At 54.9% G+C, this 23649-nt stretch overlaps 7 protein-coding genes across 7 annotated transcripts; 5 read left to right on the top strand and 2 right to left on the bottom strand.

The window, feature by feature from the left end:
* Positions 1-1143: 1143 nt before the first annotated feature.
* POSPLADRAFT_1062469 (hypothetical protein) lies at positions 1144-1361 on the top strand (the record flags this gene model as incomplete). The annotated part of the gene is made up of 2 exons (XM_024481517.1): positions 1144-1192; positions 1258-1361. 2 exons carry the CDS (start codon positions 1144-1146, stop codon positions 1359-1361), a joined length of 153 nt encoding a protein of 50 aa, XP_024333435.1.
* Positions 1362-1937: 576 nt separating this feature from the next.
* On the top strand, positions 1938-2457 carry POSPLADRAFT_1062468 (hypothetical protein; the record flags this gene model as incomplete). Its single annotated transcript, XM_024481516.1, has 3 exons — positions 1938-1976; positions 2053-2202; positions 2296-2457. The coding sequence occupies 3 exons, from the start codon at positions 1938-1940 to the stop codon at positions 2455-2457; spliced, it is 351 nt and encodes a 116-aa protein (XP_024333434.1).
* Positions 2458-4984: 2527 nt separating this feature from the next.
* POSPLADRAFT_1186462 (hypothetical protein) lies at positions 4985-9170 on the top strand (the record flags this gene model as incomplete). The annotated part of the gene is made up of 2 exons (XM_024489225.1): positions 4985-6056; positions 6177-9170. Coding segments are annotated over exons 1-2 (3729 nt in total), but the record flags the coding sequence as incomplete, so codon positions are not given.
* Positions 9171-12584: 3414 nt separating this feature from the next.
* Positions 12585-13348, top strand: POSPLADRAFT_1159548 (hypothetical protein; the record flags this gene model as incomplete). The annotated part of the gene is made up of 2 exons (XM_024487435.1): positions 12585-12771; positions 12828-13348. 2 exons carry the CDS (start codon positions 12585-12587, stop codon positions 13346-13348), a joined length of 708 nt encoding a protein of 235 aa, XP_024333432.1.
* Positions 13349-13967: 619 nt separating this feature from the next.
* Positions 13968-14327, bottom strand: POSPLADRAFT_1081431 (hypothetical protein; the record flags this gene model as incomplete). The annotated part of the gene is made up of 1 exon (XM_024483001.1): positions 13968-14327. A coding segment is annotated over one exon (360 nt), but the record flags the coding sequence as incomplete, so codon positions are not given.
* A 1674-nt stretch (positions 14328-16001) lies between these two features.
* POSPLADRAFT_1106221 (hypothetical protein) lies at positions 16002-17124 on the top strand (the record flags this gene model as incomplete). Its single annotated transcript, XM_024483287.1, has 4 exons — positions 16002-16108; positions 16140-16219; positions 16304-16378; positions 16598-17124. Coding segments are annotated over 4 exons (789 nt in total), but the record flags the coding sequence as incomplete, so codon positions are not given.
* Positions 17125-23140: 6016 nt separating this feature from the next.
* POSPLADRAFT_1159574 (hypothetical protein) lies at positions 23141-23514 on the bottom strand (the record flags this gene model as incomplete). Its single annotated transcript, XM_024487437.1, has 2 exons — positions 23141-23209; positions 23350-23514. The coding sequence occupies 2 exons, from the start codon at positions 23512-23514 to the stop codon at positions 23141-23143; spliced, it is 234 nt and encodes a 77-aa protein (XP_024333429.1).
* Positions 23515-23649: the final 135 nt, after the last annotated feature.

Here is a 23649-nt window from a genome sequence, read left to right as displayed (position 1 = left end):
CTTACATAACAGAAATATATGTCTCGCTTTTAGACGCCTTCATGCGCAATTTGTATTGTATCAAGGAACACATATATTAGAGAGCGACATTCCATATTGGGTCATGTAATTACAATTCATATACTAAGTAGTACAAGCTCATCATGGATATTCAGGAGCAATATCAGTTGAATACAGATCATTCACTTATTACCTCAGAGGCTGTATCGACGTCCACATTCTTATGAGTACTGCACAATATGAGACTTGTAGTTGAGGCTCGCATGTCATGCATTGATGGCTGCCGCTCAGCCACCGAGGTTGGAATTACCAAAAGAGGTGGGCGCTCTGTGAGCGAACAAGCAGGCAACAAGAATTCAGCAACCCTAACCAGGTGGCAATTGAGAAATATGTACTCATTACGTAACCATTTGAGCGGTGCGCGGACAATGCCGCATACGCTCGGTCATCGACCGAGGCGCAAAATCCAGCACGGAATCCAAGCTGAAATCTGCTCGAATCTGCGCTGGAATCTGTACCGTGAGTACCCCTATTTAGGGTCCGCCAGAATTTCGAGTCAATTTTGTTTTGACAAAAAGGTCTGTAGCTACAGTACAGACCAGTTGAGAAGTGTTTCAATAGCATGCATTGCATATTGCATTGCTTCCGAACAGCCTTCCACTGCATGCAGGAATCAATTTTCTTGCACAAAACATTGAATCAAAATTGGATTAGAAGCGAATAGCACTTATTAAATCTTATTGATGTAGAAATTGAACGGCAATTGAATGGAAATTGAAGAAAAATTCAAAGAGACAATGGAAAATGGATTACATAATCATTTCATTTCTGTTGTAGGCGCCAGAATATTGATTAGGTAAATTCACTTTTCCTTCGATTTCTATTTGATTTTTTGTACCAGAAAATCGAATACCGCATGCAGTGTTGCAAGTTACCGCCACACCGCCTGATTTCCGTCTTCCAGATACCACGAATATGCGTCAGGAGACTAGCTACAGCAAAACCGATGTTGATAGACCTCCCTCGCAGCAAGTACAGAACGGCGCTCGGCACCTCGGGGGCGACGTGCCCTAATCCCTCAGAGATCTCATTGTTCTTTGCGGATAGTGATTCACGCTGACGTCTCAATCTTCGGTCGTCCCAATGCCTATCGTGGGCACGGTGAGCCTCGAGAACTTCGGGGACACCCTTGGTAAATACTGCGACTAAGATGCCCCTGTTTACGTGGCTTATTGGTTGATGTGTGCAATCTTATAGAGGGTGTGCACCTGGAGCTGACGAAGGGGATCAAGTGCCTCACGGTGCCATACATGCAGATGAGGATCATTGGGTATCGTCAGGATCGTCGGGGAAGCAGCTGAGGGATTTATGCACGATCATATTGGGCAGATTTGCGGTGATGGCACTACGATGATCCCCGCGTGCGCCACACCCATCTGCGCGACGCATGCAGAACCGCGCACTTTATGCCGCGCCCCTGTTCCGGCCCGCAGGTACGCCCGACGCTGGGGGCGCCAAATTACCCCGTGGGGAGGTCTGGGGTATGTAATGCGGGGAAAGACGGTCCGAGGAAACTCCTGTCGCGCGTCGCGTCGCGGGAGTCGCCAGTTCTCGTTCCTGCTTGACCCACTGAGCGGTCACAGGGCGACCTAATTAATGTGGGGCAACCGCAGCCGCGGGGCCCCTTAGCTCAGCCCACGATAAATACGTAGCAACAAGCTCTTGTTGCCAGCAACTCGAGCTGCTGCCCCTGCGCCCCTTGTCAGGCTCTCCTGCATACTCCCGTCCCGAATCCCATCTCCCTGTATCCCATAGACGACCCGACCGCGAGCTTTGTGCAGTCATGGTCTGCCCGTCAGTGTCCAATGACGAGATGAAGCTCATCCTTTTGCGATCACCTGCAGCCGGCCCACGATGACCACCGCGACGCCCACCTTATGAGTCTGCGTCTCGCCCTGGGCTCCATCGTCGCCCCCGTAAGTCGTGGGCTTTGACCACGACCCCGCCGCATCTAGGCGTGCGGGAGAGAGGCCCCTCTAACGCCGCTTACAGAAGCGTCCAACGCGAGCCATGAGCAATTCGGGCACCGCGAGCCCTGTATTCCCCTACGGGACTCCCGTCACGCCCCTCCCGACGCCTGCGACGCCTGCCTCGCAGTCATCGTCGTCGAGTCCCGACCGCCATGAACAGTCTCCAACCTCTGTGAGCATGCCCATGTCGAGTCCCTGAAGATTTCCCCTTTTGAATTCTCCGTGGATGTGCGACCAATAGGGCTGACCCTGTAACCTTCGTCAGCACTCTCACTCGCCGCTTGCCTTCGCAACGACGGCTGAGCCGGACCTTCCACCAGCCGTCACAATTGTCTCTGACTCTGCCCGCACTAGCAGAGCGAAGCTCATCGGGACTCTTCAATCGAAGAGCGCGTTCGATGCGTTGGTTCATGGATCCTGGGTGTAGATAGAGTGAGCTTCTCCTTCCGGAACACTTTTCTTACGTTTGATTATACACTTTTCCCGTACCCGTACCACCATGTTTTCTGCGCGGACAACAATATACCTGTGTAATCTTATAGACGTGCTATCGTGTACTTGCCCAAATGCGTGTAGGAGTGCCGCGAGACTCAAGACCTGCACATCCTATTGCTTCGTCTGGGCGGCTCGACTTACCTCGAGTGTCCATGGATTCATTGAGCTCGTCTCTGCGGCTTCACGCCAACATCAACGACATACAAGCTAACCACGCAGCACTTTGCGCTGCTTCTATCGTGCGTGTTTCTGAGACTACCTTGTCGCAAGGCTGTCGCTTTTGTCGTCACCCGTATCATAAATGTTTTCTGTCTCTCGAGTGCGGTTTGTGTTAGACGTGCCATGCCGGCCTCTTCCGTTCGGCCGTCTCCAGTACCCAAAGGAGTGGAAAGAGCCACAGCTTCATGCTCATTGACCCGCGCCGAGGGACCTGGGACAGTAATCTTGTGTCGGGTCATATCTATGAAATGTAGTGGGCGGTGCGGCACACTGATCTGCTTGCTTGCTACCGCCAGGAAGCCGCGAAAACTTGAATGCAATAAATTGACAAGTGCGAAGAGTGTCGCAGCTACTCCGTAGGTCTCCTTCAGTTTGCTGTCTCTTGCAGGATCAGTGTACGATATGAGACTGCAGTCTAACAGAGTTCTCAACGAACTGCTCAAATGTTAGAAGAACATTGTAAGCGGAGGCCTGAGTGACGTGTTTACAGCGTCTCTCCACGAGCTGCAAAAGGATGGGAAGCATCTCTGGGTCGCGGAGGATTGTTAAATCTAATGCGGGACGAGCGCACTGTACAAGACAACGAATGTATTGACTTCAGTAGGCCGTAAGGGACGAACTGAAGTCGACCTACGCGCGAGAGCGAGAGTCCTACAGTACCAAAAGAGGGGATTGTATAGTAAGCCAAACAATGTCCAAACAATGTCCGGGCTGCGCCACAGGCGCATCACCGCCAGACGTCTCGTACGAACGAGCGTCTGTGTGGAGGGCTTCTCGAACATTCGCCCGAGTCGCCTGCGCCAGAGCTTGCGCTCTAACACTCCCCCTCAAGCCCTGCGCAGGCCAAAGAGGGCAATGAGTTTCTCGACCTTCGTGCGTGGGAGAGCCTTCGTGAGAATGTCGGCAAGCATGTCGGTAGTGGGTATGTATGTGATCGACGCAGCGCCGGAGTCTTGTACGGACTGAATGAACCGATATCGGATATCAATGTGTTTGGTCCTGGCATGCAGCAGTCCAGAATCAACGATGGCGATTGCACTCTGGTTGTCGCACTTTAAAGGTGTGGCTTCGCGTAAGGGTTCAGTAAGCTCGCTGATGAGGTAACGAAGCCATAGAAGCTCGTGACCAGCCTCAGAGGCTGCAACGTATTCTGCCTCGGTGGAAGACAACGCGATGATCGACTGCTTCCGAGAACGCCAGCTGATAGCGCCGCCAGAGAAGGTGAACAGGTATCCAGAGATGGAGTGGCGGTGAGATAATGAGCACCAGTCCGCATCTGTGAACCCGATTAGCCCCTCCGCCAACCTGCCAAATGTAAGGCAGAAGTCTTGTGTGCCTTTGAGGTAGCGGAGAACGCATTTTGCGGCATCCCAATGCATGGACGCCGGGTCGCTCATGAATCGAGCAAGCAGCGACACAGCGAATGCAATGTCGGGACGTGTGCCGATTGCCGCATACATAAGGCTTCCGACAAGACGGGCGTATGGGCGTGTTGCCATTTCGCTGCGCTCCTCTGCGGTCAGGTCGTACTCGAATAAGTTGACGTGGGGGTCCAATGGTATGGACAGAGCATATGCATCGGTCATCCGGAATCTTTCGAGGAGCGTGCTGATATATCCTGCTTGGGAGAGCGTGAGGGTCCGGAGACGTCGGTCTCGCCTGATCTCGAAACCCAGGAGCCACCGAGCCTCTCCTAGATCAACAAGTTCATATCGTGAGCCAAGATCCTTCTTGAGCTTGGTCATGAGGTGAACCGAGCTTGTTATGAGGGTGCAGTCATCGACATGGATGACTATGATGAGTACATCCCCAATGCGAAAGAGGAAGAAGACTCGCCTGCCTGTTTGAGGCCATATAGTGCCTTGAGAAGCTTCCAGACCCAGTCATCGCGTTCAGGCACCTTGAACCCGGGTGGTTGGCGCATGTAAATGGTCTCGTCGAGGTCTCCGTTGAGGTACGCATTTTTGAAGTCGATCTGGTGAATCTCCCAGTCGTTTTGAGCTGCTAGCGCTAACACAAGCCGCAGTGATTCGAGGCGAGCGGTCGGAGCTGCAGTGTTCATGTAGTCGACGCCGTGTACCTGCGAGAAGCCTTGTGCGCATGTGACAGACCGGTAGCTCCGGCTGACTCTTCCCGGAACGATTACACTACTTTCCTTTTTAATCTTCGCCCTTTCTCTGCTAATAGGCTTTCCGAGTCCTGGTATGACTCCAAGCCCCATAAAACTTCTCTTGCTTGGTAAACGAACTGTAAATTTTACCTACTCTCACAGTACTTAACGAGCTCATCTGTACTGCGTTCGGTAGCGTACTTCGGAACCCAATCGCAGACTTATAACCTGTCTGGCCCGCTGTGCGAACTCTCCCTAGTGTGCCGCCACCGACTTTCCTCTTAAGGAACGCGAGCGTCACATATTTTTGACAGTTCCTCTACTGCTTTAAACCGAACCAACTCCTCTGCTTAGTCGCCCTCGGTCTGGCTACACTCGAGTCTGATCAACTCGACACTCCGACTCTAGGCGACTCTTTTTCACATCAAAACGACTTCGACAACCCAGCAAAACCCCTTAGCTTCAAAATGTCGCAAATTCCCATTGCTACTCGCTACAACTTGAGGTCCCGCCGAGTTGCGCCTTCGCCGACTCCTAGTATGGACGCTCTTCCAGGTGAGTACCCTCTCAGCAATTACCAAAATAGTGGCAGTCGGCCGCAAGGCGACGTCACTGACACGGATGAACAATCCGTCTCCGGACGAGTTCAGCCCGGGCTGCTCTACAGCCGGGTTGTCTCTCCGCGTATTCCCTCTCCTGTTCCAACAGGGGAGGCGGCGGTGTCTTACGGCCCTTACCGGTCGCTGAGCCCGCTCTCTTCGCTCACGGCTCCCGAGCCGAGCGTCGAGGACTCGCAGTCGCAGGCGGAGGCGCATTCCCCTGTGATCAAAGTCGAGGATGATGGCGGCGGAGAGTGGATTCTCTCCCACCGTGGTCGCCATGGCCGGACGGCGTCGCAGAGTCCGACGCGCGTCCCCCGCACTGCAGGCGGGCGTGCCGAACCCCTGACCACCGACCAGAGAGCGGTTGTCAGGATGGCCGAGGACTCATTGAGTCCGGCCGAGCGGGAGCGTCTTGAAGAACGCTTCCGCCTAGTCCGGGAAGCTCACGCTGTCGAGCAACCGGCGTCGTCCCGAGGCGAAGGGCCCTCGTCCGGGAAAGGGAAGACTGTCGATGCCCGTGAATGGGGAGCAGTCGGTATCCCCTTGGAGGAGCTGGATCCAGAGACTCAGCTCCGGGAGTACGAGCGCCTCAAGGGCGCGGTTTCTATCGCTAATACCTCTGCCACTGGCAGCCAAGCAGAATGGCCTGAGACACCAGGTCAGCAGAGTCAGAATAACAGTGATAAGGAGAACGCACCTCCTTCGATCTTCGCTCCACAGCCGCGCAGGGCATCTCCTGCAGCACGAAGTATGAATGACCCTTCGCAGCGGCTCGACGCCATAGAACGGCAGCTTGCCGAACTGGTCGCTGCTCTCAGTAGCGCGGCGGCTGCTGCGCCCGGGAGGGTCCTGCAACCTACGACATCGGATGGCCTTGATTCGCGTGGCGCCGCTGCGGGTACTCCTCGGCGTGTTAGCTCACAGCCCGAACAGGCTGTACGCCGCACGACTGCACGGACTCCCAGTCCATCTCGCTCCAAGGTAGTTGAGGGACGAGCCGACTCGCTCGTCAAGCCTGTATACCAACTCGAGCCTGGCAGCTACCTAGGTCGCGCGCTCCACGGGTTGGAGTACTCGGATAGTGACGGGTCTGATGACCCGGATTCCTCTTCCTCGGAGTCAGAAGGATCGTCGCCCCGTCGGTCATGTGCAAAGCGTGGTAAGAAATCTCGCAAAAGCAGGATCCCAGTGCTGAAGCCCCGGGACCCGGACGTTTACGACGGCGCGATGGACATGCAAGTCCTGCACAAGTTCCTTAAGCAGGTTACGGCGTATCTGACAGGTTACGACGTACCGAGACGACGGCGAGTCGCTACGCTCGCGAACTTCTTGGGTGGAAGGGCATATGAATTTTATGTAGTCTCGGTGTCTGATCGACCCGAGGATTGGACTGTACACCAGTTCTTTACGGAGCTCTTTAATTATTGTTTTCCTGTTACTTTCCGTGCAAAAATGCGAAGTCGACTGCGCAACTGTCAACAGCGTGAGCGGAATGTAAAGGAATATGTCCACGAACTTGAAGGACTTTTCCAGCTGGTCGGAGTTCTATCTCCTGAGGAAAAAGTAGATAAGCTCTGGTACGGGCTGAACCCCTACATACAGAGCGAGCTCTGGCTCAAGGAGCTGAACCCCCTCCACTCCAAGTGGAAAGAAGTGGTGGCCATGGCTGAGATCGTCGAGATTGCTAAGTCGATACCCGGAGGTGGGGGCGGTAAGGTCGCCTCCAGAGGTAGCAATGGACCTGAGACTTCCGGAGTCGGCTCTCGACAGCCAGGGCATAATGGGGGGGCTACGGGACGACGGACGGACCGTGGTCCCCGACGTCCTCAGCAGCAGAACAGCTCGACATCAGAGCCGCGCATGAACGGGCGAGACAGCTCGATGCCAGCACGCACCTATGACCGTGGCTCGCGGATGACTGCCGGACCACGTCGGGACAAGGGAGGTCGCCCAACCCCCTCTGCCCCGAAGATGTCGGATCGGGAAAGAGCTTCTCTGGCCGCTGACGGCAAGTGTTTCGAGTGTCAGGAGGTCGGACACCTCGCGCGGAACTGTCCTCGTCGTGCGCGGGTGACATCGTCCTCCAAGGGTCGCCCACCGGGGGTCTCCTCGTTTAGCGTGGAATTTGGTCACGCCGAGACACTGCGGGAGCTCGCTGAATCTACAGTAAGTGTGGATGAGCTCGCCCTACACCACATTGTTGTAGGTGACTCCCTTGAGGATGATGATGTTGAGGGACAGTGTGATGAGTCGGAGGCCTCTGATTTGCTGCCCGAGTTGGAATCCATCCTGGACGCCGACTCGTCTGGGGGCATTTCCGACAATGATTGTGAGCTCGTAGCCTATGACGAGGATTACCTCACGACGTACCTGCCCCCGACGCGACATGAAGGACGAGTGCACACGCGCTTAGGCAACCTGTATACTGAGAATGCGATGCGCATTCTTAATGAGTGCGGACACTCCCATCATGACAGTCTTATGGACATGCCTGATGATGAGGAGATCACTCTCGTCACCCAGGTTAGTCCTTCAGAGTGTCGGGTATGCCGAGTCGAACGGGATGACCCGCTTCCAGTCTCCTGTCTGCGCGACCCCAACTTCGACCTCGCGCGATGGTGGCATCATCAATGTACGTCATGGGCTGAATACGCGGACCATTTGCCTCGTCCAAGTACGAAGGTTGGCCCCGCTCTTGTGCGTGGGGTAGCGCGGGTACTGAATGAACATGTTCCTGTCCCTGAGAGCGAACTGGAGGATATCCGTACAATGGACCGCTTTTGTTGTTTTCAGCGGGATGGGTATGTCGAGATACATGACCTGTATCTGTCAGCCGAACTGTGGGTAGATAATGAGGATGTCGAGAATGTTTTTCTGGACTTACCAAACTTTTATGCCTCGCACATGAGTCGTGCCTTGCGCCCTCTACCTTTCGAGCTTGATGACTTGGAGGGTGAGTTAGCTGGGCTGTTCTACTCGCAGTTGCCGGCTGACTGCATTCCCACCATCGAGCTGAATGCAGTGAAGGTCACGTCATCGGATGCGCTGCCCGCGTTGCAAAGGAATGCAGCGAATACGCGAGACTTTAAGCGTCTCATACCGGAGCCCGTTGTGGTCGTTGTTCAAGTCAATGGGCACTCCGCTCGGGCTCTGTTGGACACTGGCTCACTTGCTGACTTCATGTCGACAAGGTTTGCACACCAGATTGGGGTGAAGACATTCGAGCTTGAAAAGCCGTTGCCCGTACACCTCGCGGTCCAGGGTTCTCGCGCGAAGATCAACCTTGGTTGCACGGCCGACCTCGCTTACCAACGTGTTCGCACCGCTCGCTACTTTGATGTTGTGAACCTTTTGAATTACGACCTGATTCTAGGGACTCCATTTTTCTATCAGCACAAAGTTACGATAGGATTGAACCCTACCGCAGTGCATATCGGCAGCGATGCCGCGCTCCCTCTTGAAGGGAAGCGATTGCGAGTGTTGGAGTCGCGCGCAGCCGACGTTTATGAGGGTCACCTCGAACGCGTGCGACGTGAATTGCGTGAGTATGCGGCCCCGATCTGCACATCTGCTATGGACGCGCCTTTGCCCCCTCTCCGGGCGATCAATCATACCATCCCGCTGAAGGATGAGTCCGCCGTCTACCCTTGGAGGCCATCAAAGTGCCCCGAGGCACTGCGTCCACTTTGGGCGGAGAAGCGTGATGCCTACTTGAAGACCGGCCGTTGGCGTGTGTCGAATGCTCAGAATACTTGCCCGATGTTGCTGTTGCCTAAGCCAGGTACTGGAATGAGTGGTGCGCTGCCTAGGTTGCGTGCTGTCGTCGACCTGCGATGGCGCAACAAGAACACCATAAAAGTCAGCTCACCGCTACCGGATATGGACGGCATATTGCGGCGTGTTGCCCGTAAGCCCTGTCGGTCCGCGCTGGATGGGAAGGATGCATATGAGCAGATCCGTGTTGAGCCAGATCATGTCGAGCGCACCGCTATGGCGACTCCTGATGGCAACATGGTCAGTCTTGTACTGCAGCAGGGTGACTGCAATGCAGTCGCGACGTACCAGGCACTGATGAATCATATTTTTGCGCCGTATCTGGGCCACTTCATGGATGTGTACCTCGATGATATTATCATTTACTCGGACACGATTGAGGAACATGTTATTCACGTTCGCACTGTTATCGACGTGTTGCGCCGCGAGAAACTGTATCTCAATGCGGACAAGCAGAAATACCTGTGCCGGGAGATGAAGATTCTTGGCCGTATTGTTGATGACGATGGGATTCGGATGGACCCTGACAAAGTTGACTCCATCCTGAACTGGAAGGTTCCTACCTCCAAGGAGCTCCTACGGGGGTTTCTTGGGTCCGTAGGGTATCTTGCGGACGATGTCGCCACAGTGCGCATCCCAATGGGGATCCTGACATCACTGACGGGGTCTGATTCCAGCTTCGGCTGGGAATTTACGCATCAGCGTGCTTTCGAGGCGATCAAGCAGCTGTTGCATGCTTACCGGGAGCATCATCGCGTCCCACTGGATTACTCTGCTGGTGCGGCTGCTATCTGGCTGGTGACGGATGGCTCCCATGGTGGGATAGCGGGTGTGGTGTGCCAGGGTGCTGACTTTCGTAATGCGAAAGTGGCCGCTTTCTTCTCCGCGAAGCTGACGTCGGCGCAGTCTAACTACCCCGTGCACGAGATCGAGATGCTCGCGGGTGTGGAATCGATGCGTCGTCACCGTGACATATTGTCGGGTTGTCAGTTCACTTGGGTCACTGACCACAAGGGGCTAACACACCTTCTTACGCAGCGGAATCTGTCCGGGCGCCAGGCTCGCTGGCTAGAGCTCGTATCCGAGTTTGACTTTGAGGTTCAGTACGTCCCCGGGGTTGAGAATGTCTTAGCAGATGCGCTCTCACGCATATACTCCAACGACGCACCTGGAACGGTGCGCGCGGCGTCTGAATACACACAATATGATGATTGCGAACCCTACAGCCAACGGCTGGTGGCCCATGCAATTTCTATGCCTGTTCTTGCGGGTGTGGAGGCGCACGCTGTTTCCGTGTTGCAACCGGCCGCTCTGTCTGCTGTTGACCAGCGTGCACCACGTCGTGCTCGTCGTCAGCAGGTGGCTGCTGAGACGGGTCGACCAGAGACATCCCGCGAGTTTGCGAAGCGTATCCGGCGTGTTGTCCTTCACGGTCCGCGTGCTGAACAACAGGAGGGCGAGGACCCGTTGGGTCAGCCAGACACTTCGGAGCATAGCGACCACTCACCTAAGGCACCTGTCGGGGCAGTTGATATGGACAACGATGCAGGTGTCGTGGTTTCAGCACAAGGGCTGGAGGGCGTGAACTCTACGCCTGATTTGGCATCTACGGTACCTACACTGCTAGAGCATATCAGCGAAAGCTCTGATGGCATCGACTTACCCATTGCTCTCACCGGATCATATTCGCGTGATGAGTTCTTCCGAACTATACTTGAAAACCTGAAACACTACAAGAATTCCATAGTGCGGGATGATCTTGTTTACATGCGAGATAAAGGACTAGAAGTCCTCTGCATACCGAACATCATAGTAGATGGTCGTAATGCTCGCGAGATCACTATTTCCCATGCACATTCTCTGCTGGCTCACTTGGGGTCATACAAAACACTAGGGCTGCTTCGTGACTATGTATGGTGGAAGACAATGACACACGATGTACAGAAGTTCTGTGAATCGTGCATGACATGCAAAAGGAGCAAACCTTCTAATCAGAAGCCTTACGGACTTCTTAACCCATTGTCGGTACCGAGTGCACCATGGGATGCAATAGGTATTGACTTTGTTGGACCTTTACCTGAATCATCAGACCGGGATGCGAGCTATGACTCGATCACCGTGATCATTGATCTGCTGACAAGTATGGTACACCTTGTACCAAGTCGGATTAACTACACGGCAAAACAGGTAGCCGAGTTAGTCTTTGCAGAAGTTTACAAACTTCATGGCCTCCCAAAGTCTATTGTCAGTGATCGTGATGTGCTATTCACAAGCCTGTTTTGGACACACCTACACAAACTTATTGGTGTCGAGTTGCGCATGTCTAGTGCTTATCACCCCGAATCAGACGGGTCAACTGAACGGGCAAACCGAACAGTGACCCAGATGCTTTGTCAGTGTATTAGCCCCAATCAGAAAGACTGGGTTAGTAAGCTACCCGCAATCGAGTTTGCCATCAATCTGGCAAGGTCAGATAGCACAGGCTATGCACCATTCTTCCTTAATTCCGGTCGGATGCCCCGTTCACTCATTTGGAATACTCTGCCAAAGGAGGAATACCCAGCAGTCCGGGCATATGCCCAGCAGGTGAAAAATGCCGTTATGGCTGCTCATGATAGTATCATATCTGCTCGGGTAAAACAAGCCCGTAACGCGAACCGCCGTCGCCGACCAGCACCATTTGAAAAGGGTGACTTGGTCTATGTCTCCACTAAGAACATATCCTTACCCAAGAGGTATGCCCGCAAGCTCGCGCCAAAGTATATTGGCCCTTACCTCATCGTACGCGATTTCGGTAATAGCTCATACAAGCTTGACTTGTCCGCTAACTTGCGACGACGAGGAATTCACTCTGTATTTCATGCCTCTTTATTACGAGTACATGAGCCTAATGACGACTGACTGTTCCCCGGATGACTTGACAGTCAAGTTGCCGAACTCGAGGATCGGGATAATGAATGGGCAATTGCCCGGATCCTATCACATACAGGTGCGCGGGACCAAGCCTTGTTTCAGGCTGAATGGAAATCCGGTGATCGAACGTGGGTGCCGTATTCCACCATTGCGCACCTGGATGCTTTGAAAGCGTACCTTGAATTGCTGGGTGTCGCGGATGTGGCGCACCTTGCGGAAGGAAGTGGAGTGCCTCCGGCTGACCCTCAGCTTTACTTAGGGGGTCTTGAACTTTTTACCGATCGCAAGAAACCTATAAGAAGGGTACGAAAGCGAACTCGAGGCCGTCAACAAAATTGCACATCAACAAAGGTCTCGCACTCACCCGACTCTATCCCGCTATCACTTCTTGGACTTTTTGCTGTCCTTCCCCCTCCTCTAAACATCATACTCTCACCCACTATGTCCAACGACTATGTTTCCCGCCTCAAGAACGGGGACCTCATCATCTATGACTCCACCACCGAAATTCGCTATCAGTTTATTCCCGAGATACTCTGCCAATACTCCCGTTTCGACTTGTCCTTGCGCCAGGGACACGGTGTTGTCGATGGTCGCCTTCACACCGACCAGGTGTTCATGCCGGGAGGTTAGAATCCTGCGAATATCAATTCTGCAGCATCGGTGCTGACCTGAAAGTCACAGTGCGTGGGAAGGCTATCCCGGTCGACTCACTGGCACCCTTGGTTGCCCCAACCGAGGCCAAAGCCGACATCTTGCAGCCCGAGAGACAGAAGCTGCATCAGTTTCTTCTCGAGACTTCAGCTCGTCGTGAGATGAAACAGGCTGAGTTCGTCGCCAAGAAGAAGGCCGCCCGGCTCCAAGATAGGGCTGAGAAAGTCCGCTCTAGCTCTAAGCTGTTCGGTCGCATCCTCCAGTTCGGGGATGTGGCGAAGGCCCGGCAGGCGAGCCGAACCGATGACATTGAAGCCTGCGAGAGCGACATGGATGAAGGACGGGTCGTCGAGGGCACGACAACGAGTGGTGGCAGTGTCAGAGAGACGACGAAGACCAGCGTGTCAAAGAAGGGCAAGGCTGTGGCCGTTGCCGACGCCGCTAAGCCTGCTGAGGCTGGCACGTCTAAGTCCGGCACACTGCGCTTCAAGAAAAGCAAGCCCGTGACCGCTGACGCCATTGACAAGAACGCAATGGTCACCGAGGAGTAGGACTTCGCTCTGCGAAGCCCGGAGGGCGTATGTGACAGACCGGTAGCTCCGGCTGACTCTTCCTGGAACGATTACACTACTTTCCTTTTTAATCTTCGCCCTTTCTCTGCTAATAGGCTTTCCGAGTCCTGGTATGACTCCAAGCCCCATAAAACTTCTCTTGCTTGGTAAACAAACTGTAAATTTTACCTACTCTCGCAGTACTTAACGAGCTCATCTGTACTGCGTTCGGTAGCGTACTTCGGAACCCAATCGCAGACTTATAACCTGTCTGGCCCGCTGTGCGAACTCTCCCTAGTGTGCCGCCACCGACTTTCCTCTTAAGGAACGTGAGCGTCACAGCGCAGAGGCGAGCCTTGAACTTTGCTATGTTATTGTTCTCGTCTCGTTTCTTCCGTAGTACCCATGTAGACCCGACAACGTTGGTGCCTGGCAGTGGCGGTGGAACAAGCTCGTAAGTACCCATTGATTCAATGTGCACGAGTTCCTCGTGCATTGAGTCCAGCCAGGCCTCCCGCTCAGGGCCGCTTAGTGCTTCCCGGTGAGAAGGTTCATCGCCCGGCATGGCAGCAAGAGCATAGGTGACGCTTTCGTCAGCTGCGAGGCTTCCGTGTTCCACTATTGATGAGGGAAGCTTCTGCGCTCCCCGGCCGCCCGCGGTGCCCACACCGGATTGTAGGTCCTTGATCCATTGTGATGGCTTGCGTGTGCGTTGTGCTCTCGGCTCGGGCTGTACGTGTGGAGGTGGGTCACAGCCTTGGTCCGTATCAGTGCCAACAATGGGTTCTGGGACAGGTACCACAGTCTTTTCAGGTGCATGCTGGCCAGTTGACTCAGCAGGAGGGTGCTGATCGTTTTGCAAGTGCTCCCCCTCGAGCGGCACATCAACTGCGGTGGTGGAGACATCCGGCTCAAAACGGATATCGTGCTCGATACTGATGGTCCGCTTGTCTGGCCAATACACCCGGTGACCCTTGCTCTACAGATCAAAGCCAACCCAGCAGCCGCACTTGGACCTGACACCAAGCTTGGAAAGGGGATCAACATGCACCCATACAGTGGCACCAAAGCGAGAAAGGCCGGCGAGGTTAGGCCTCTCCCCAGTAGCTAGCTCGTGCGGAGTTGTTCCGGGGGTGTTGCTCGTTGTTGTGCGGTGTCACGAGTTGGTACTGTCGCAATTTGGGGTCAAGCGACTAGGGAAAACCTAAAGCTGGGGGTGTCCAACTAATTCTCACCAAAGCAATGGTGAGCGATGGTCAAACCTAAGGCTAGGGACAAGAAATGTATTAGTTAGTAAAGGTAAGTAAAGGATACAAATGAGAGCTTACTGACCTAGGGACAAGAGGTCAAAACTGAGGTCCCTAGGGCAGCAGAGGCCAGCTTATATACATGGGGAGATAAGGGCATGCTGTGCACACTGGTCCGTGCGCAGCTGGTCCGTGCACAGCATGCTGACGCGGCCCCGGGGGCCAGTGAGTCAGAGCGGCTGTGTCAGTGGAGCCCGAGCTGTGCCGTGCACTGCCGCCCCATCTAATCTAATTGTACTGTAGATAACAATGCGTCCGTATCAGGCATGTAGTACAGAGGTCGCAGGTTCGAGCCCACAAAAAGGGAAAAATTAAAAAATGGCTAGGCGCCGTACCAAGTTGTGACATTACCCCCCCTCAATGGTGCATGACCTCATGCAAGGCGCCCTTGCCCATCTCCCACCCGGAGCGGCAGTGTGCTTCAGTCAGCGGCGAAGGCATCGGCTGAAAGTGGAGACCACCAAAGACTGCAGCGTTGAGTCGATGAGGGGCGTTCGGGTTCTTCCGGTGGAAGTCGGCTATGAGGGCCGGCGCATTGGCAACGTTGTGCGCCGGTTCCCATGACATATGCGAGTCGTCATAACCCTTCCACTTGACGAGGTACTGTAGCTGACGCCGGAAGATCCGCGAATCCTTGATTCGCTCAACCTCGTACTCCTCGTCGCCCTCAACCTCGATTGCAGGCGGCTCCTCCGGCTCCTGGCCCGGGATATCGCTACGTGTGTACTTGCTAAGCAAGGAGACATGGAACACCGGGTGCACCGGCACTGACTTCGGCAGGACTAATTCATAATCCAAGTGTCACGAGTTGGCACGGCACCTAGCCGTTTTTTAATTTTTTCCCTTTTGTGGGCTCGAACCCGCGACCTCTGTACTATATGCCCAATATGGACGCGTCGTTATCTACTGTACGATCAGATTAGATAGGACGGCAGTGCACGGCACAGCTCGGGCTCCACTGACACAGCCGCTCTGACTCACCGGCCCCCGGGGCCGCGTCGGCATGCTGTGCACGGACTAGCTGTGCACGGACCAATGCGCACAGCCTCCCCTAAACATCCCCATGTATATAAGCCGGCCTCTGCTGCCCTAGGGACCTCAGTTTCGACCTCTTGTCCCTAGGTCAGTAAGCCCCCAGTTGTATCCTTTTCTTACCTTACTAACTAATACATTTACTTGTCCCTAGCCTTAGGTTTGAGCCTCGCTCACCATCGCTTCAGTGAGAACCAGTCGAACACCCCTCGCTTCCAGATATTCCCCTGTTGCTCGACCTCAAGTCGCGACATTAGGTCGAAACTCCACAAAGCTGCCGGCGTTCCTCGGAACCCCACACACTCACTTTCCTTTCCCATAGGTTGGGTGGTGCGCACCCCTACTGTACCCTACGATATGTAAATAGCCTACTATACATCGCCAACACTAGAGAGACGAACTCTTCAGTACCTGCGCTTCAGTGAGCGGTACTTGTCCTCATGGACGCGTAGCCTTGGTTCCTGCTGCATAATAGTCAAAAGCAGTATTGGGCCCTACGTGAACTGCGAATCTCAGTGTCATCTTGGGCGCCGTAGGTGTAAGCTAGTATAGCACGGCCTTTCGTAGTACGCGCACCTCCCCTTCCTCCCCCCATCCAACGTGGCTGCCTGCCAAGGCCAAGTCCACGCATTCGACTCACAGGACCTCATCGACGTCTACATCCCAGACGGTCCTGAGACTATCATCTACCGTTGCGAGCAGCAACCGTGCCCGAACCGAACCCCCCGATCGATCCCAGAAGACTATCCGCGCTACAAAGCGATCCGACGAGCACAACACCCGCTTGGACCCCGAAGCACCCTCGCATCTCGATCGGCCTCGCGGCACTCTCGCCCTGTCTCCCCTAGCTCCCGCCTCCCTCAAACTGTCGTCACCAATCCAGGTCAAGCGCGAGGAGATCTCCCTCCAGACCCTGCGCCAGAGCCTGAGCCTGAGGAGGGTGAGGGTGAAAAAGGAGTCTCGGAGTCCGAGTCCGAGGATTCTGTTGGGTCCGCCTCGCCGACAGCGCTCGCCCCCGCGTCAGCAGTCCCTGACGTACGTGACACCACCGCCGAACTTCCTTTGGCGCCTTCACCGCCGACTCCGCCGAGAGGCCGCTCGAGCACTCACTCCTCTCGAAGTTCGACCAGCGGAAGGCCACCACAGCCGCCTCCGCCCCCGCAGCGTCCTCCGTCCCCCCCAACGCCGATAATGTCCTCCCCTGCAGCCGCCCCCGACAAGGAGACCCTGAAGCTCCTCCTCCCCCTCCGCTATGACGGCAAAACCGTCATCGAATGCGACAGGTTCCTGTCGCAACTTCACATCTATTGGTTGATCAACACGTCGTTGACGACCATTGAACTCAAGGTGCAGGTTGCACTTAGCCTGCTCAACGGAGATGCCCGCGCCTGGGCCACTTCATACTTCGCCCAACTCGCACCAGTGCAGATGGGTGTACAAGGGGTCACAACCCCCTTCAGGAACGAAGCGGCCTTCACCGCTGCCTTCAAGGCTCGCTTCGGAAATCTCGATGATGCGGCGGTAGCACAAGTGGAGCTGGCGAAGCTCTGCGCGGACAAATCGGTCCGCGAGAAACGCACCGCTGCGGAGTTCTCCGCGCTGTTCAAGGGTCCGGCGGATCGCTCTGGGTATGGGGACCTGGAGCTATGCAACAAGTACCTGAGCGGCATCCCCTCCCGCGTCTATCGAAAGATCGAGCTCGAGACCTTCACCACGTGGCGAGCCGCTGAAAAGCGAGCCACTGAGGTCGAGCAGATCCTTGACATCAGCCGGGCCCGTCAGCCCGAGTTGAACAACTTCTTCTCGGCTCGAGGTCGAGGTCGCGGTGGGGCACGTGGTGGTGCACCCTCGTCGCACGCAGCTTCGGCCAGCATCAATGCAGCCGTCGGAAAAGGAGACTTCCCCGGCACATGCTTTGGCTGCGGGAAGCAAGGGTACCGTCGTTTTGAGTGCCCTAACTGTAAGGATAAACCTTACACAAAACGCGCCGACGCGCGGGCTACAGTTGCCTCGGGTTCCACCCAGGCGGCGACAAGCGCCCCCGTCGCTTCATCCTCGGCAAGTATAAGCGCCGCTTCAGCGAAATCGGATAGTTCCGAGCTGGCGGACTTAATAGCACAGATGAAGTTGATGCGCGAGGAGCTTGAGCACTATCGGGCAATGAAGGAGGAGTCTTTTTGATCCGGTCCGCGCTTCGTGCCGCACGCGTCGGACCGCGTAATAATAACATGTACAATGTATTGGCGACTGCAAATGTGTACGAGTTGGACCATGGGTCCCAGCATTTCCACATCCCGGTGTGCCTCAAAGGAGAAAGACGGCACAAGGACATAGTTGCAATGGTGGACAGCGGAGCCACCACAAAGTTCATCAACAAGCGTTTCGTCACGGAGAATCGAGTACGAACGCGGAAATTGAAAGAGCCAATTCCGCTTTACAATATCAATGGAACGCTCAATAAAGACGGAAGCATCTCGGAGGTAGCCGTGCTACAGATGCAGATAGGAGAGCACGTCAAAAAGACAGTGTTCACGGTCACGGACATAGGTCCAGAAGATGTGATCGTCGGGTTGGATTGGCTGCGAGAGCACAACCCCGAAATCGATTGGGAGTCAGGCTCCCTGAAATTATCACGATGCCCTGCAACGTGCAGTGCCAGGAAGACTGGCCAAATGGAGCAAGCAGCAACTGCGCGTGATACAGGGGTCAGGCCCACGGCGCGCAGACGCTCGCAGAAGTCCAGACGGTCGGTCATAGGTGCTTGCCGGAGTAAGGTGCTCCCGGACTTCGAACCCGAAGATGATCCGGTGGAGGTAGAGTGGGACGAAGCTGACTTAATCGAGGCCTGGGAGCAGGGTGTCACGCTTCCCGGCACCCCTCAGCTGTTCGTCGCAGCGGGGCACACGTATTCCCAGCTGTTTGCTGAGAAAGAAATCAAGAAGAAGGTTGTCAAGACCGCTGAGGAGTCAGTACCTAAACAGTACCACGAGTTCCTGAATGTCTTCTCCAAGGAAGCATCAGAACGGCTACCCGAAAGGAAGCCTTACGATCACGCGATCGAACTCGTGCCCGGCTACTCGACGTTCCACTCAAAGGTGTATCCCCTGTCGAACAACGAACAAGAGGAACTGGACAAGTTCCTAAAGGAGCAACTAGCGAAAGGCTACATACGGGAGTCGAAATCGCCCATTTTGTCCCCCTTCTTCTTCATCAAAAAGAAGGAAGGGACACTTCGACCCGTGCAGGACTACCGCCGCTTGAACGCTATCACGGTCAAAAACCGCTACCCTTTGCCACTGATTGCCGAGATGGTAGATAAGCTCCGCGGTGCCACGCTCTTCACAAAGCTCGATGTCCGATGGGGATACAACAATGTCCGGATCAAAGCCGGTGACGAATGGAAGGCGGCCTTTGTGACTAACCGAGGGTTGTACGAGCCCTTGGTGATGTTCTTCGGCCTCACCAATTCCCCCGCGACCTTCCAGGCAATGATGAACGAGATCTTCCACGATCTCATCGTCGGTGGAAAGATCCTCGTATACCTTGATGACATACTCATCTTCTCTACCAACAAGGAGGAGCACGAAAAAGTCACACGCGAGGTTCTTCGTCGCCTTCAGGACAACGATCTATTCCTGAAGCCTGAGAAGTGCGAATGGGACGTTCCCAAGGTCGACTATGTCGGCTATGTGTTCGGTGGCGATGAGGTAGCAATGGATCCCGCGAAGCTAAAAGGAATTAATGAGTGGCCGGTACCCCGGAACAAAAAGGACGTTCAGAAGTTCCGGGGGTTCTCCAACTTCTACTGCCGCTTCATTAAGGACTTCGCTAAGATCTCGCGACCACTCGACCAGCTCACAGGGAACGACCCATGGCATTGGGGCAAAGAGGAGCAGCACGCCTTCGACGAACTCAAGCGGCTCTTCGCGACGACTCCAGTCCTAGCACTGTACGATCCTAATCGGGAGACGCGCATCGAGGTTGACGCCTCGGGCTACGCCACTGGTGGCGTGTTGATGCAGAAGCAGGATGACGGCAAATGGCATCCCATCGCCTTCAGATCCCATGCAATGGATCCGGCCCAGCGGAACTACGAGATCTACGACAAGGAGATGCTTGCCATCATTGAGGCGCTAGACGATTGGCGCCACTACCTCGAAGGGTTGCCCAATCAGTTCGAGATCGTTACCGATCACAAGAACCTCGAGTACTGGCGTACATCTCAGCACCTCACGCGTCGTCAAGCACGATGGTCACTATTCCTGGCTCGCTTCGACTTCCGCATCACGCACAAGGCCAGAACGTCGAATGGAAAGGCTGATGCCCTGTCGCGACGATCGGACCATCAGATTGGCGATGAGGACGATAACACCAATCAGGTAGTTCTCAAGCCGGAGCGCTTCCGCATCGCCTCCGCCAGACGCGGCCATGCCTCGGTGACGGCCGATCAGTCGCTTCTGAAGCGCATTTGGGAGTGTTCGGAGAAGGATCGGGAGGTGGCCGAGGCACTTGAAAAGGTGCAGGACCTCGGGCCGCCCCGGCTACAAAGGGGTTTTGAGGAGTGGAATGCCGAACAAGGGCTCCTGCTGTTCCGCGGGTGCGTGTACGTCCCAAAGAACGCGGAGCTCCGGCGGGATATAGTCAAGATCCACCACGACTCGCCGATCGCCGGTCATGGCGGTCGTGCCAAAACCCTGGAGCTCGTGTCGCGGAACTACTGGTGGCCTGGAATGTCCAAGTTTGTCAATGAGTACGTAAGCACCTGCGACGTGTGCAACCGTACCAAGACATTCCCAGCCAAACCCCAGGGCCCGCTGAAGCCGAATGAGATCCCCGAGCGCCCGTGGCAGATCATCACGACCAATATGATCGTTGGCTTGCCAAAGTCTGATGGATTCGACTCGATCCTGGTTACCGCCGACCGCTTTACCAAGCAGGTCCACTTCTCAGCCTGTCATGAGACCCTGACGGCAGAAGGTGCGGCAGATCTGTACATCCGCGATGTGTTCAAGCATCATGGGGCCCCGGCCAAGGTCATATCAGACCGAGGTCCCCAGTTCGCTTCGAAATATCTCCATGCGGTGTACAAGGGACTGGGAATCGAGCCGGCGCTGTCCACAGCGTTCCACCCTCAGACAGACGGCCAGACTGAGCGCTGGAATCAGGAGATCGAGCAGTACCTGCGTGCTTTCACAAGCCACAGGCAGGATGATTGGGCAAAGCAATTGCCGCTCGCGGAGTTTGCACTAAATAACCGAGTTCACTCCGCGACCGGGCATTCCCCCTTCTTCCTGCATCAGGGGTACCATCCTGAGATCCAAGTGCAGATCAATCTGATGTCCACGATGCCCGCCGCCGCCGACCGCCTTAAGATCCTGAAGGAGATTCGCGACGACACGCGCTCTGCACTTGAGCTATCAGCTGAGCGCATGAAAGTGTACTATGATAAGCACGTGCAGGAAGCACCGGTATTCGCGCCGGGGGATAAGGACTGGCTTGATGCTCGGAACCTTAAGCTGAAGCAGCCAAGCAAGAAGCTCAGTCCCAAGCGCCTTGGACCTTATATCGTGCGGCGAAAGCTCGGAGACTTGGATTATGAATTAGTCCTGCCGAAGTCGGTGCCGGTGCATCCGGTGTTTCATGTCTCCTTGCTTAGCAAGTACACACGTAGCGATATCCCGGGCCAGGAGCCGGAGGAGCCGCCTGCAATCGAGGTTGAGGGCGACGAGGAGTACGAGGTTGAGCGGATCAAGGATTCGCGGATCTTCCGGCGTCAGCTGCAGTACCTCATCAAGTGGAAGGGTTACGACGACTCGCATACATCATGGGAACTGGCACGCAACGTTACCAATGTGCCGGCCCTCATAGCCGACTTTCACTGGAAGAATCCGAACGCCCCTCGCCGCCTCAACGCCGCTGTCTTTGGTGGTTTCAACTTTCAGCCAATGCCTTCGCCACTGACTGAAGCATGATGCCGCTCTGGATGGAGATGGGCAAGGGCGCCTTGCATGAGGTCATGCGCCATTGAGGGGGGGGTAATGTCACGAGTTGGCATGGTGCCTAGCCATTTTTTAATTTTTCCCTTTTGCGGGCTCAAACCCACGACCTCTGTACTATATGCCCAATATGGACGCGTCGTTATCTACTGTACAATCAGATTAGATAGGACGGTAGTGCGCGGCACAGCTCAGGCCCTGCTGACACAGCCGCTCTGACTCACCGGCCCCCGGGGCCGCGTCGGCATGCTGTGCACGGACCAGCTGCGCACGGACCAGTGCGCATAGCATGCCCTTATCTCCCCATGTATATAAGCCGGCCTCTGCTGCCCTAGGGACCTCAGTTTCGACCTCTTGTCCCTAGGTCAGTAAGCTCCCATTTGTATCCTTTACTTACCTTCACTAACTAATACATTTCTTGTCCCTAGCCTTAGGTTTGAGCCTCACTCACCATCGCTTCAGTGAGACCCAGTCGAACGCCCCTCGCTTTCAGATATTCCCCTGTCGCTTGACCTTAAGTCGCGACACCAAGTCTCCGAGCTTTCGCCGCACGATATAAGGTCCAAGGCGCTTGGGACTGAGCTTCTTGCTTGGCTGCTTCAGCTTAAGGTTCCGAGCATCAAGCCAGTTCTTATCCCCCGGCGCGAATACCGGTGCTTCCTGCACGTGCTTATCATAGTACACTTTCATGCGCTCAGCCGATAGCTCAAGTGCAGAGCGCGTGTCGTCGCAAATCTCCTTCAGGATCTTAAGGCGGTCGGCGGCGGCGGGCATCGTGGACATCAGATTGATCTGCACTTGGATCTCAGGATGGTACCCCTGATGCAGGAAGAAGGGGGAATGCCCGGTCGCGGAGTGAACTTGGTTGTTTAGTGCAAACTCTGCGAGCGGTAACTGCCTCACCCAATCATCCTGCCTGTGGCTTGTGAAAGCACGCAGGTACTGCTCGATCTCCTGATTCCAGCGCTCAGTCTGGCCGTCCGTCTGAGGGTGGAATGCTGTGGACAGCGCCGGCTCAATTCCCAGCCCCTTGTATACCGCATGGAGATACTTTGAAGCAAACTGGGGACCTCAGTCTGATATGACCTTGGCCAGGGCCCCATAATGCTTGAATACATTGCGGATGTACAGGTCTGCCGCACCTTCTGCTGTCAGGGTCTCATGACAGGCTGAGAAGTGGACCTGCTTCGTGAAGCGGTCGGCGGTAACCAGGATCGAGTCGAATCCATCAGACTTTGGCAAGCCAATGATCATATCCGTGGTGATGATCTGCCACAGGCGCTCGGGGATCTCGTTGTCACAGTTTCCCTAATTTTACCTAATTTTTCCGCTATTTCTGCGGACATATCAAAGGGTATAGGGACTTATCCATACTTATCCGTCCGCATATGGGTACAGCTGCATATCTAAGGGGTTATCCGCTTAAATAAGCGACACATGATCTTGTTCTGGACACATCAGGCTGGACTCTGATGCCGGACCTTTTCTAGATAGAAACCAGACTCCTTCTGGACCATGACATCATTCTGACATCATAGGTAGGAGCTAGGCTCAGGCACTAGGCCATAGGCCAGTCAATTCTGGACCCTAGGCCCAGGGCAGGGCAGGGCCAGACTATGACATCATATATGACATCATAAAGCACATGATACTTAGTAATCCTTACCCAGCTAGGTACCAGGGGTCCATTACCAGTCCCTGGGGGGTTTTCCCTCATGTATATAAGGCAGCATCCTGGGGCACCCTGTCCCCCAGTTCTATTCACTTCGTTGTTGCGCTTAACAGCATTACCTCCCCCACACTTAAGTGCTTTATCTCCCCCCCTTACCATCAAGCTATAAGGTGGGTTTATAGGTTTTGTGATAGTTGAATAGAACTGCTTTAAGGTGCACTGGGCCCTGGCAAGGGTCCCTTGCTACCTGCTTTGTTACAGGGCCTATTGGTCGTTGCTATGCCCCTATGCTGC

Source organism: Postia placenta (assembly GCF_002117355.1).
Source record: "Postia placenta MAD-698-R-SB12 unplaced genomic scaffold POSPLAscaffold_22, whole genome shotgun sequence".
Taxonomy (NCBI): domain Eukaryota; kingdom Fungi; phylum Basidiomycota; class Agaricomycetes; order Polyporales; family Adustoporiaceae; genus Rhodonia; species Rhodonia placenta.
Note: the sequence above shows the minus strand (reverse complement) of the source record. Positions and strands in the feature narration are given on the sequence as shown.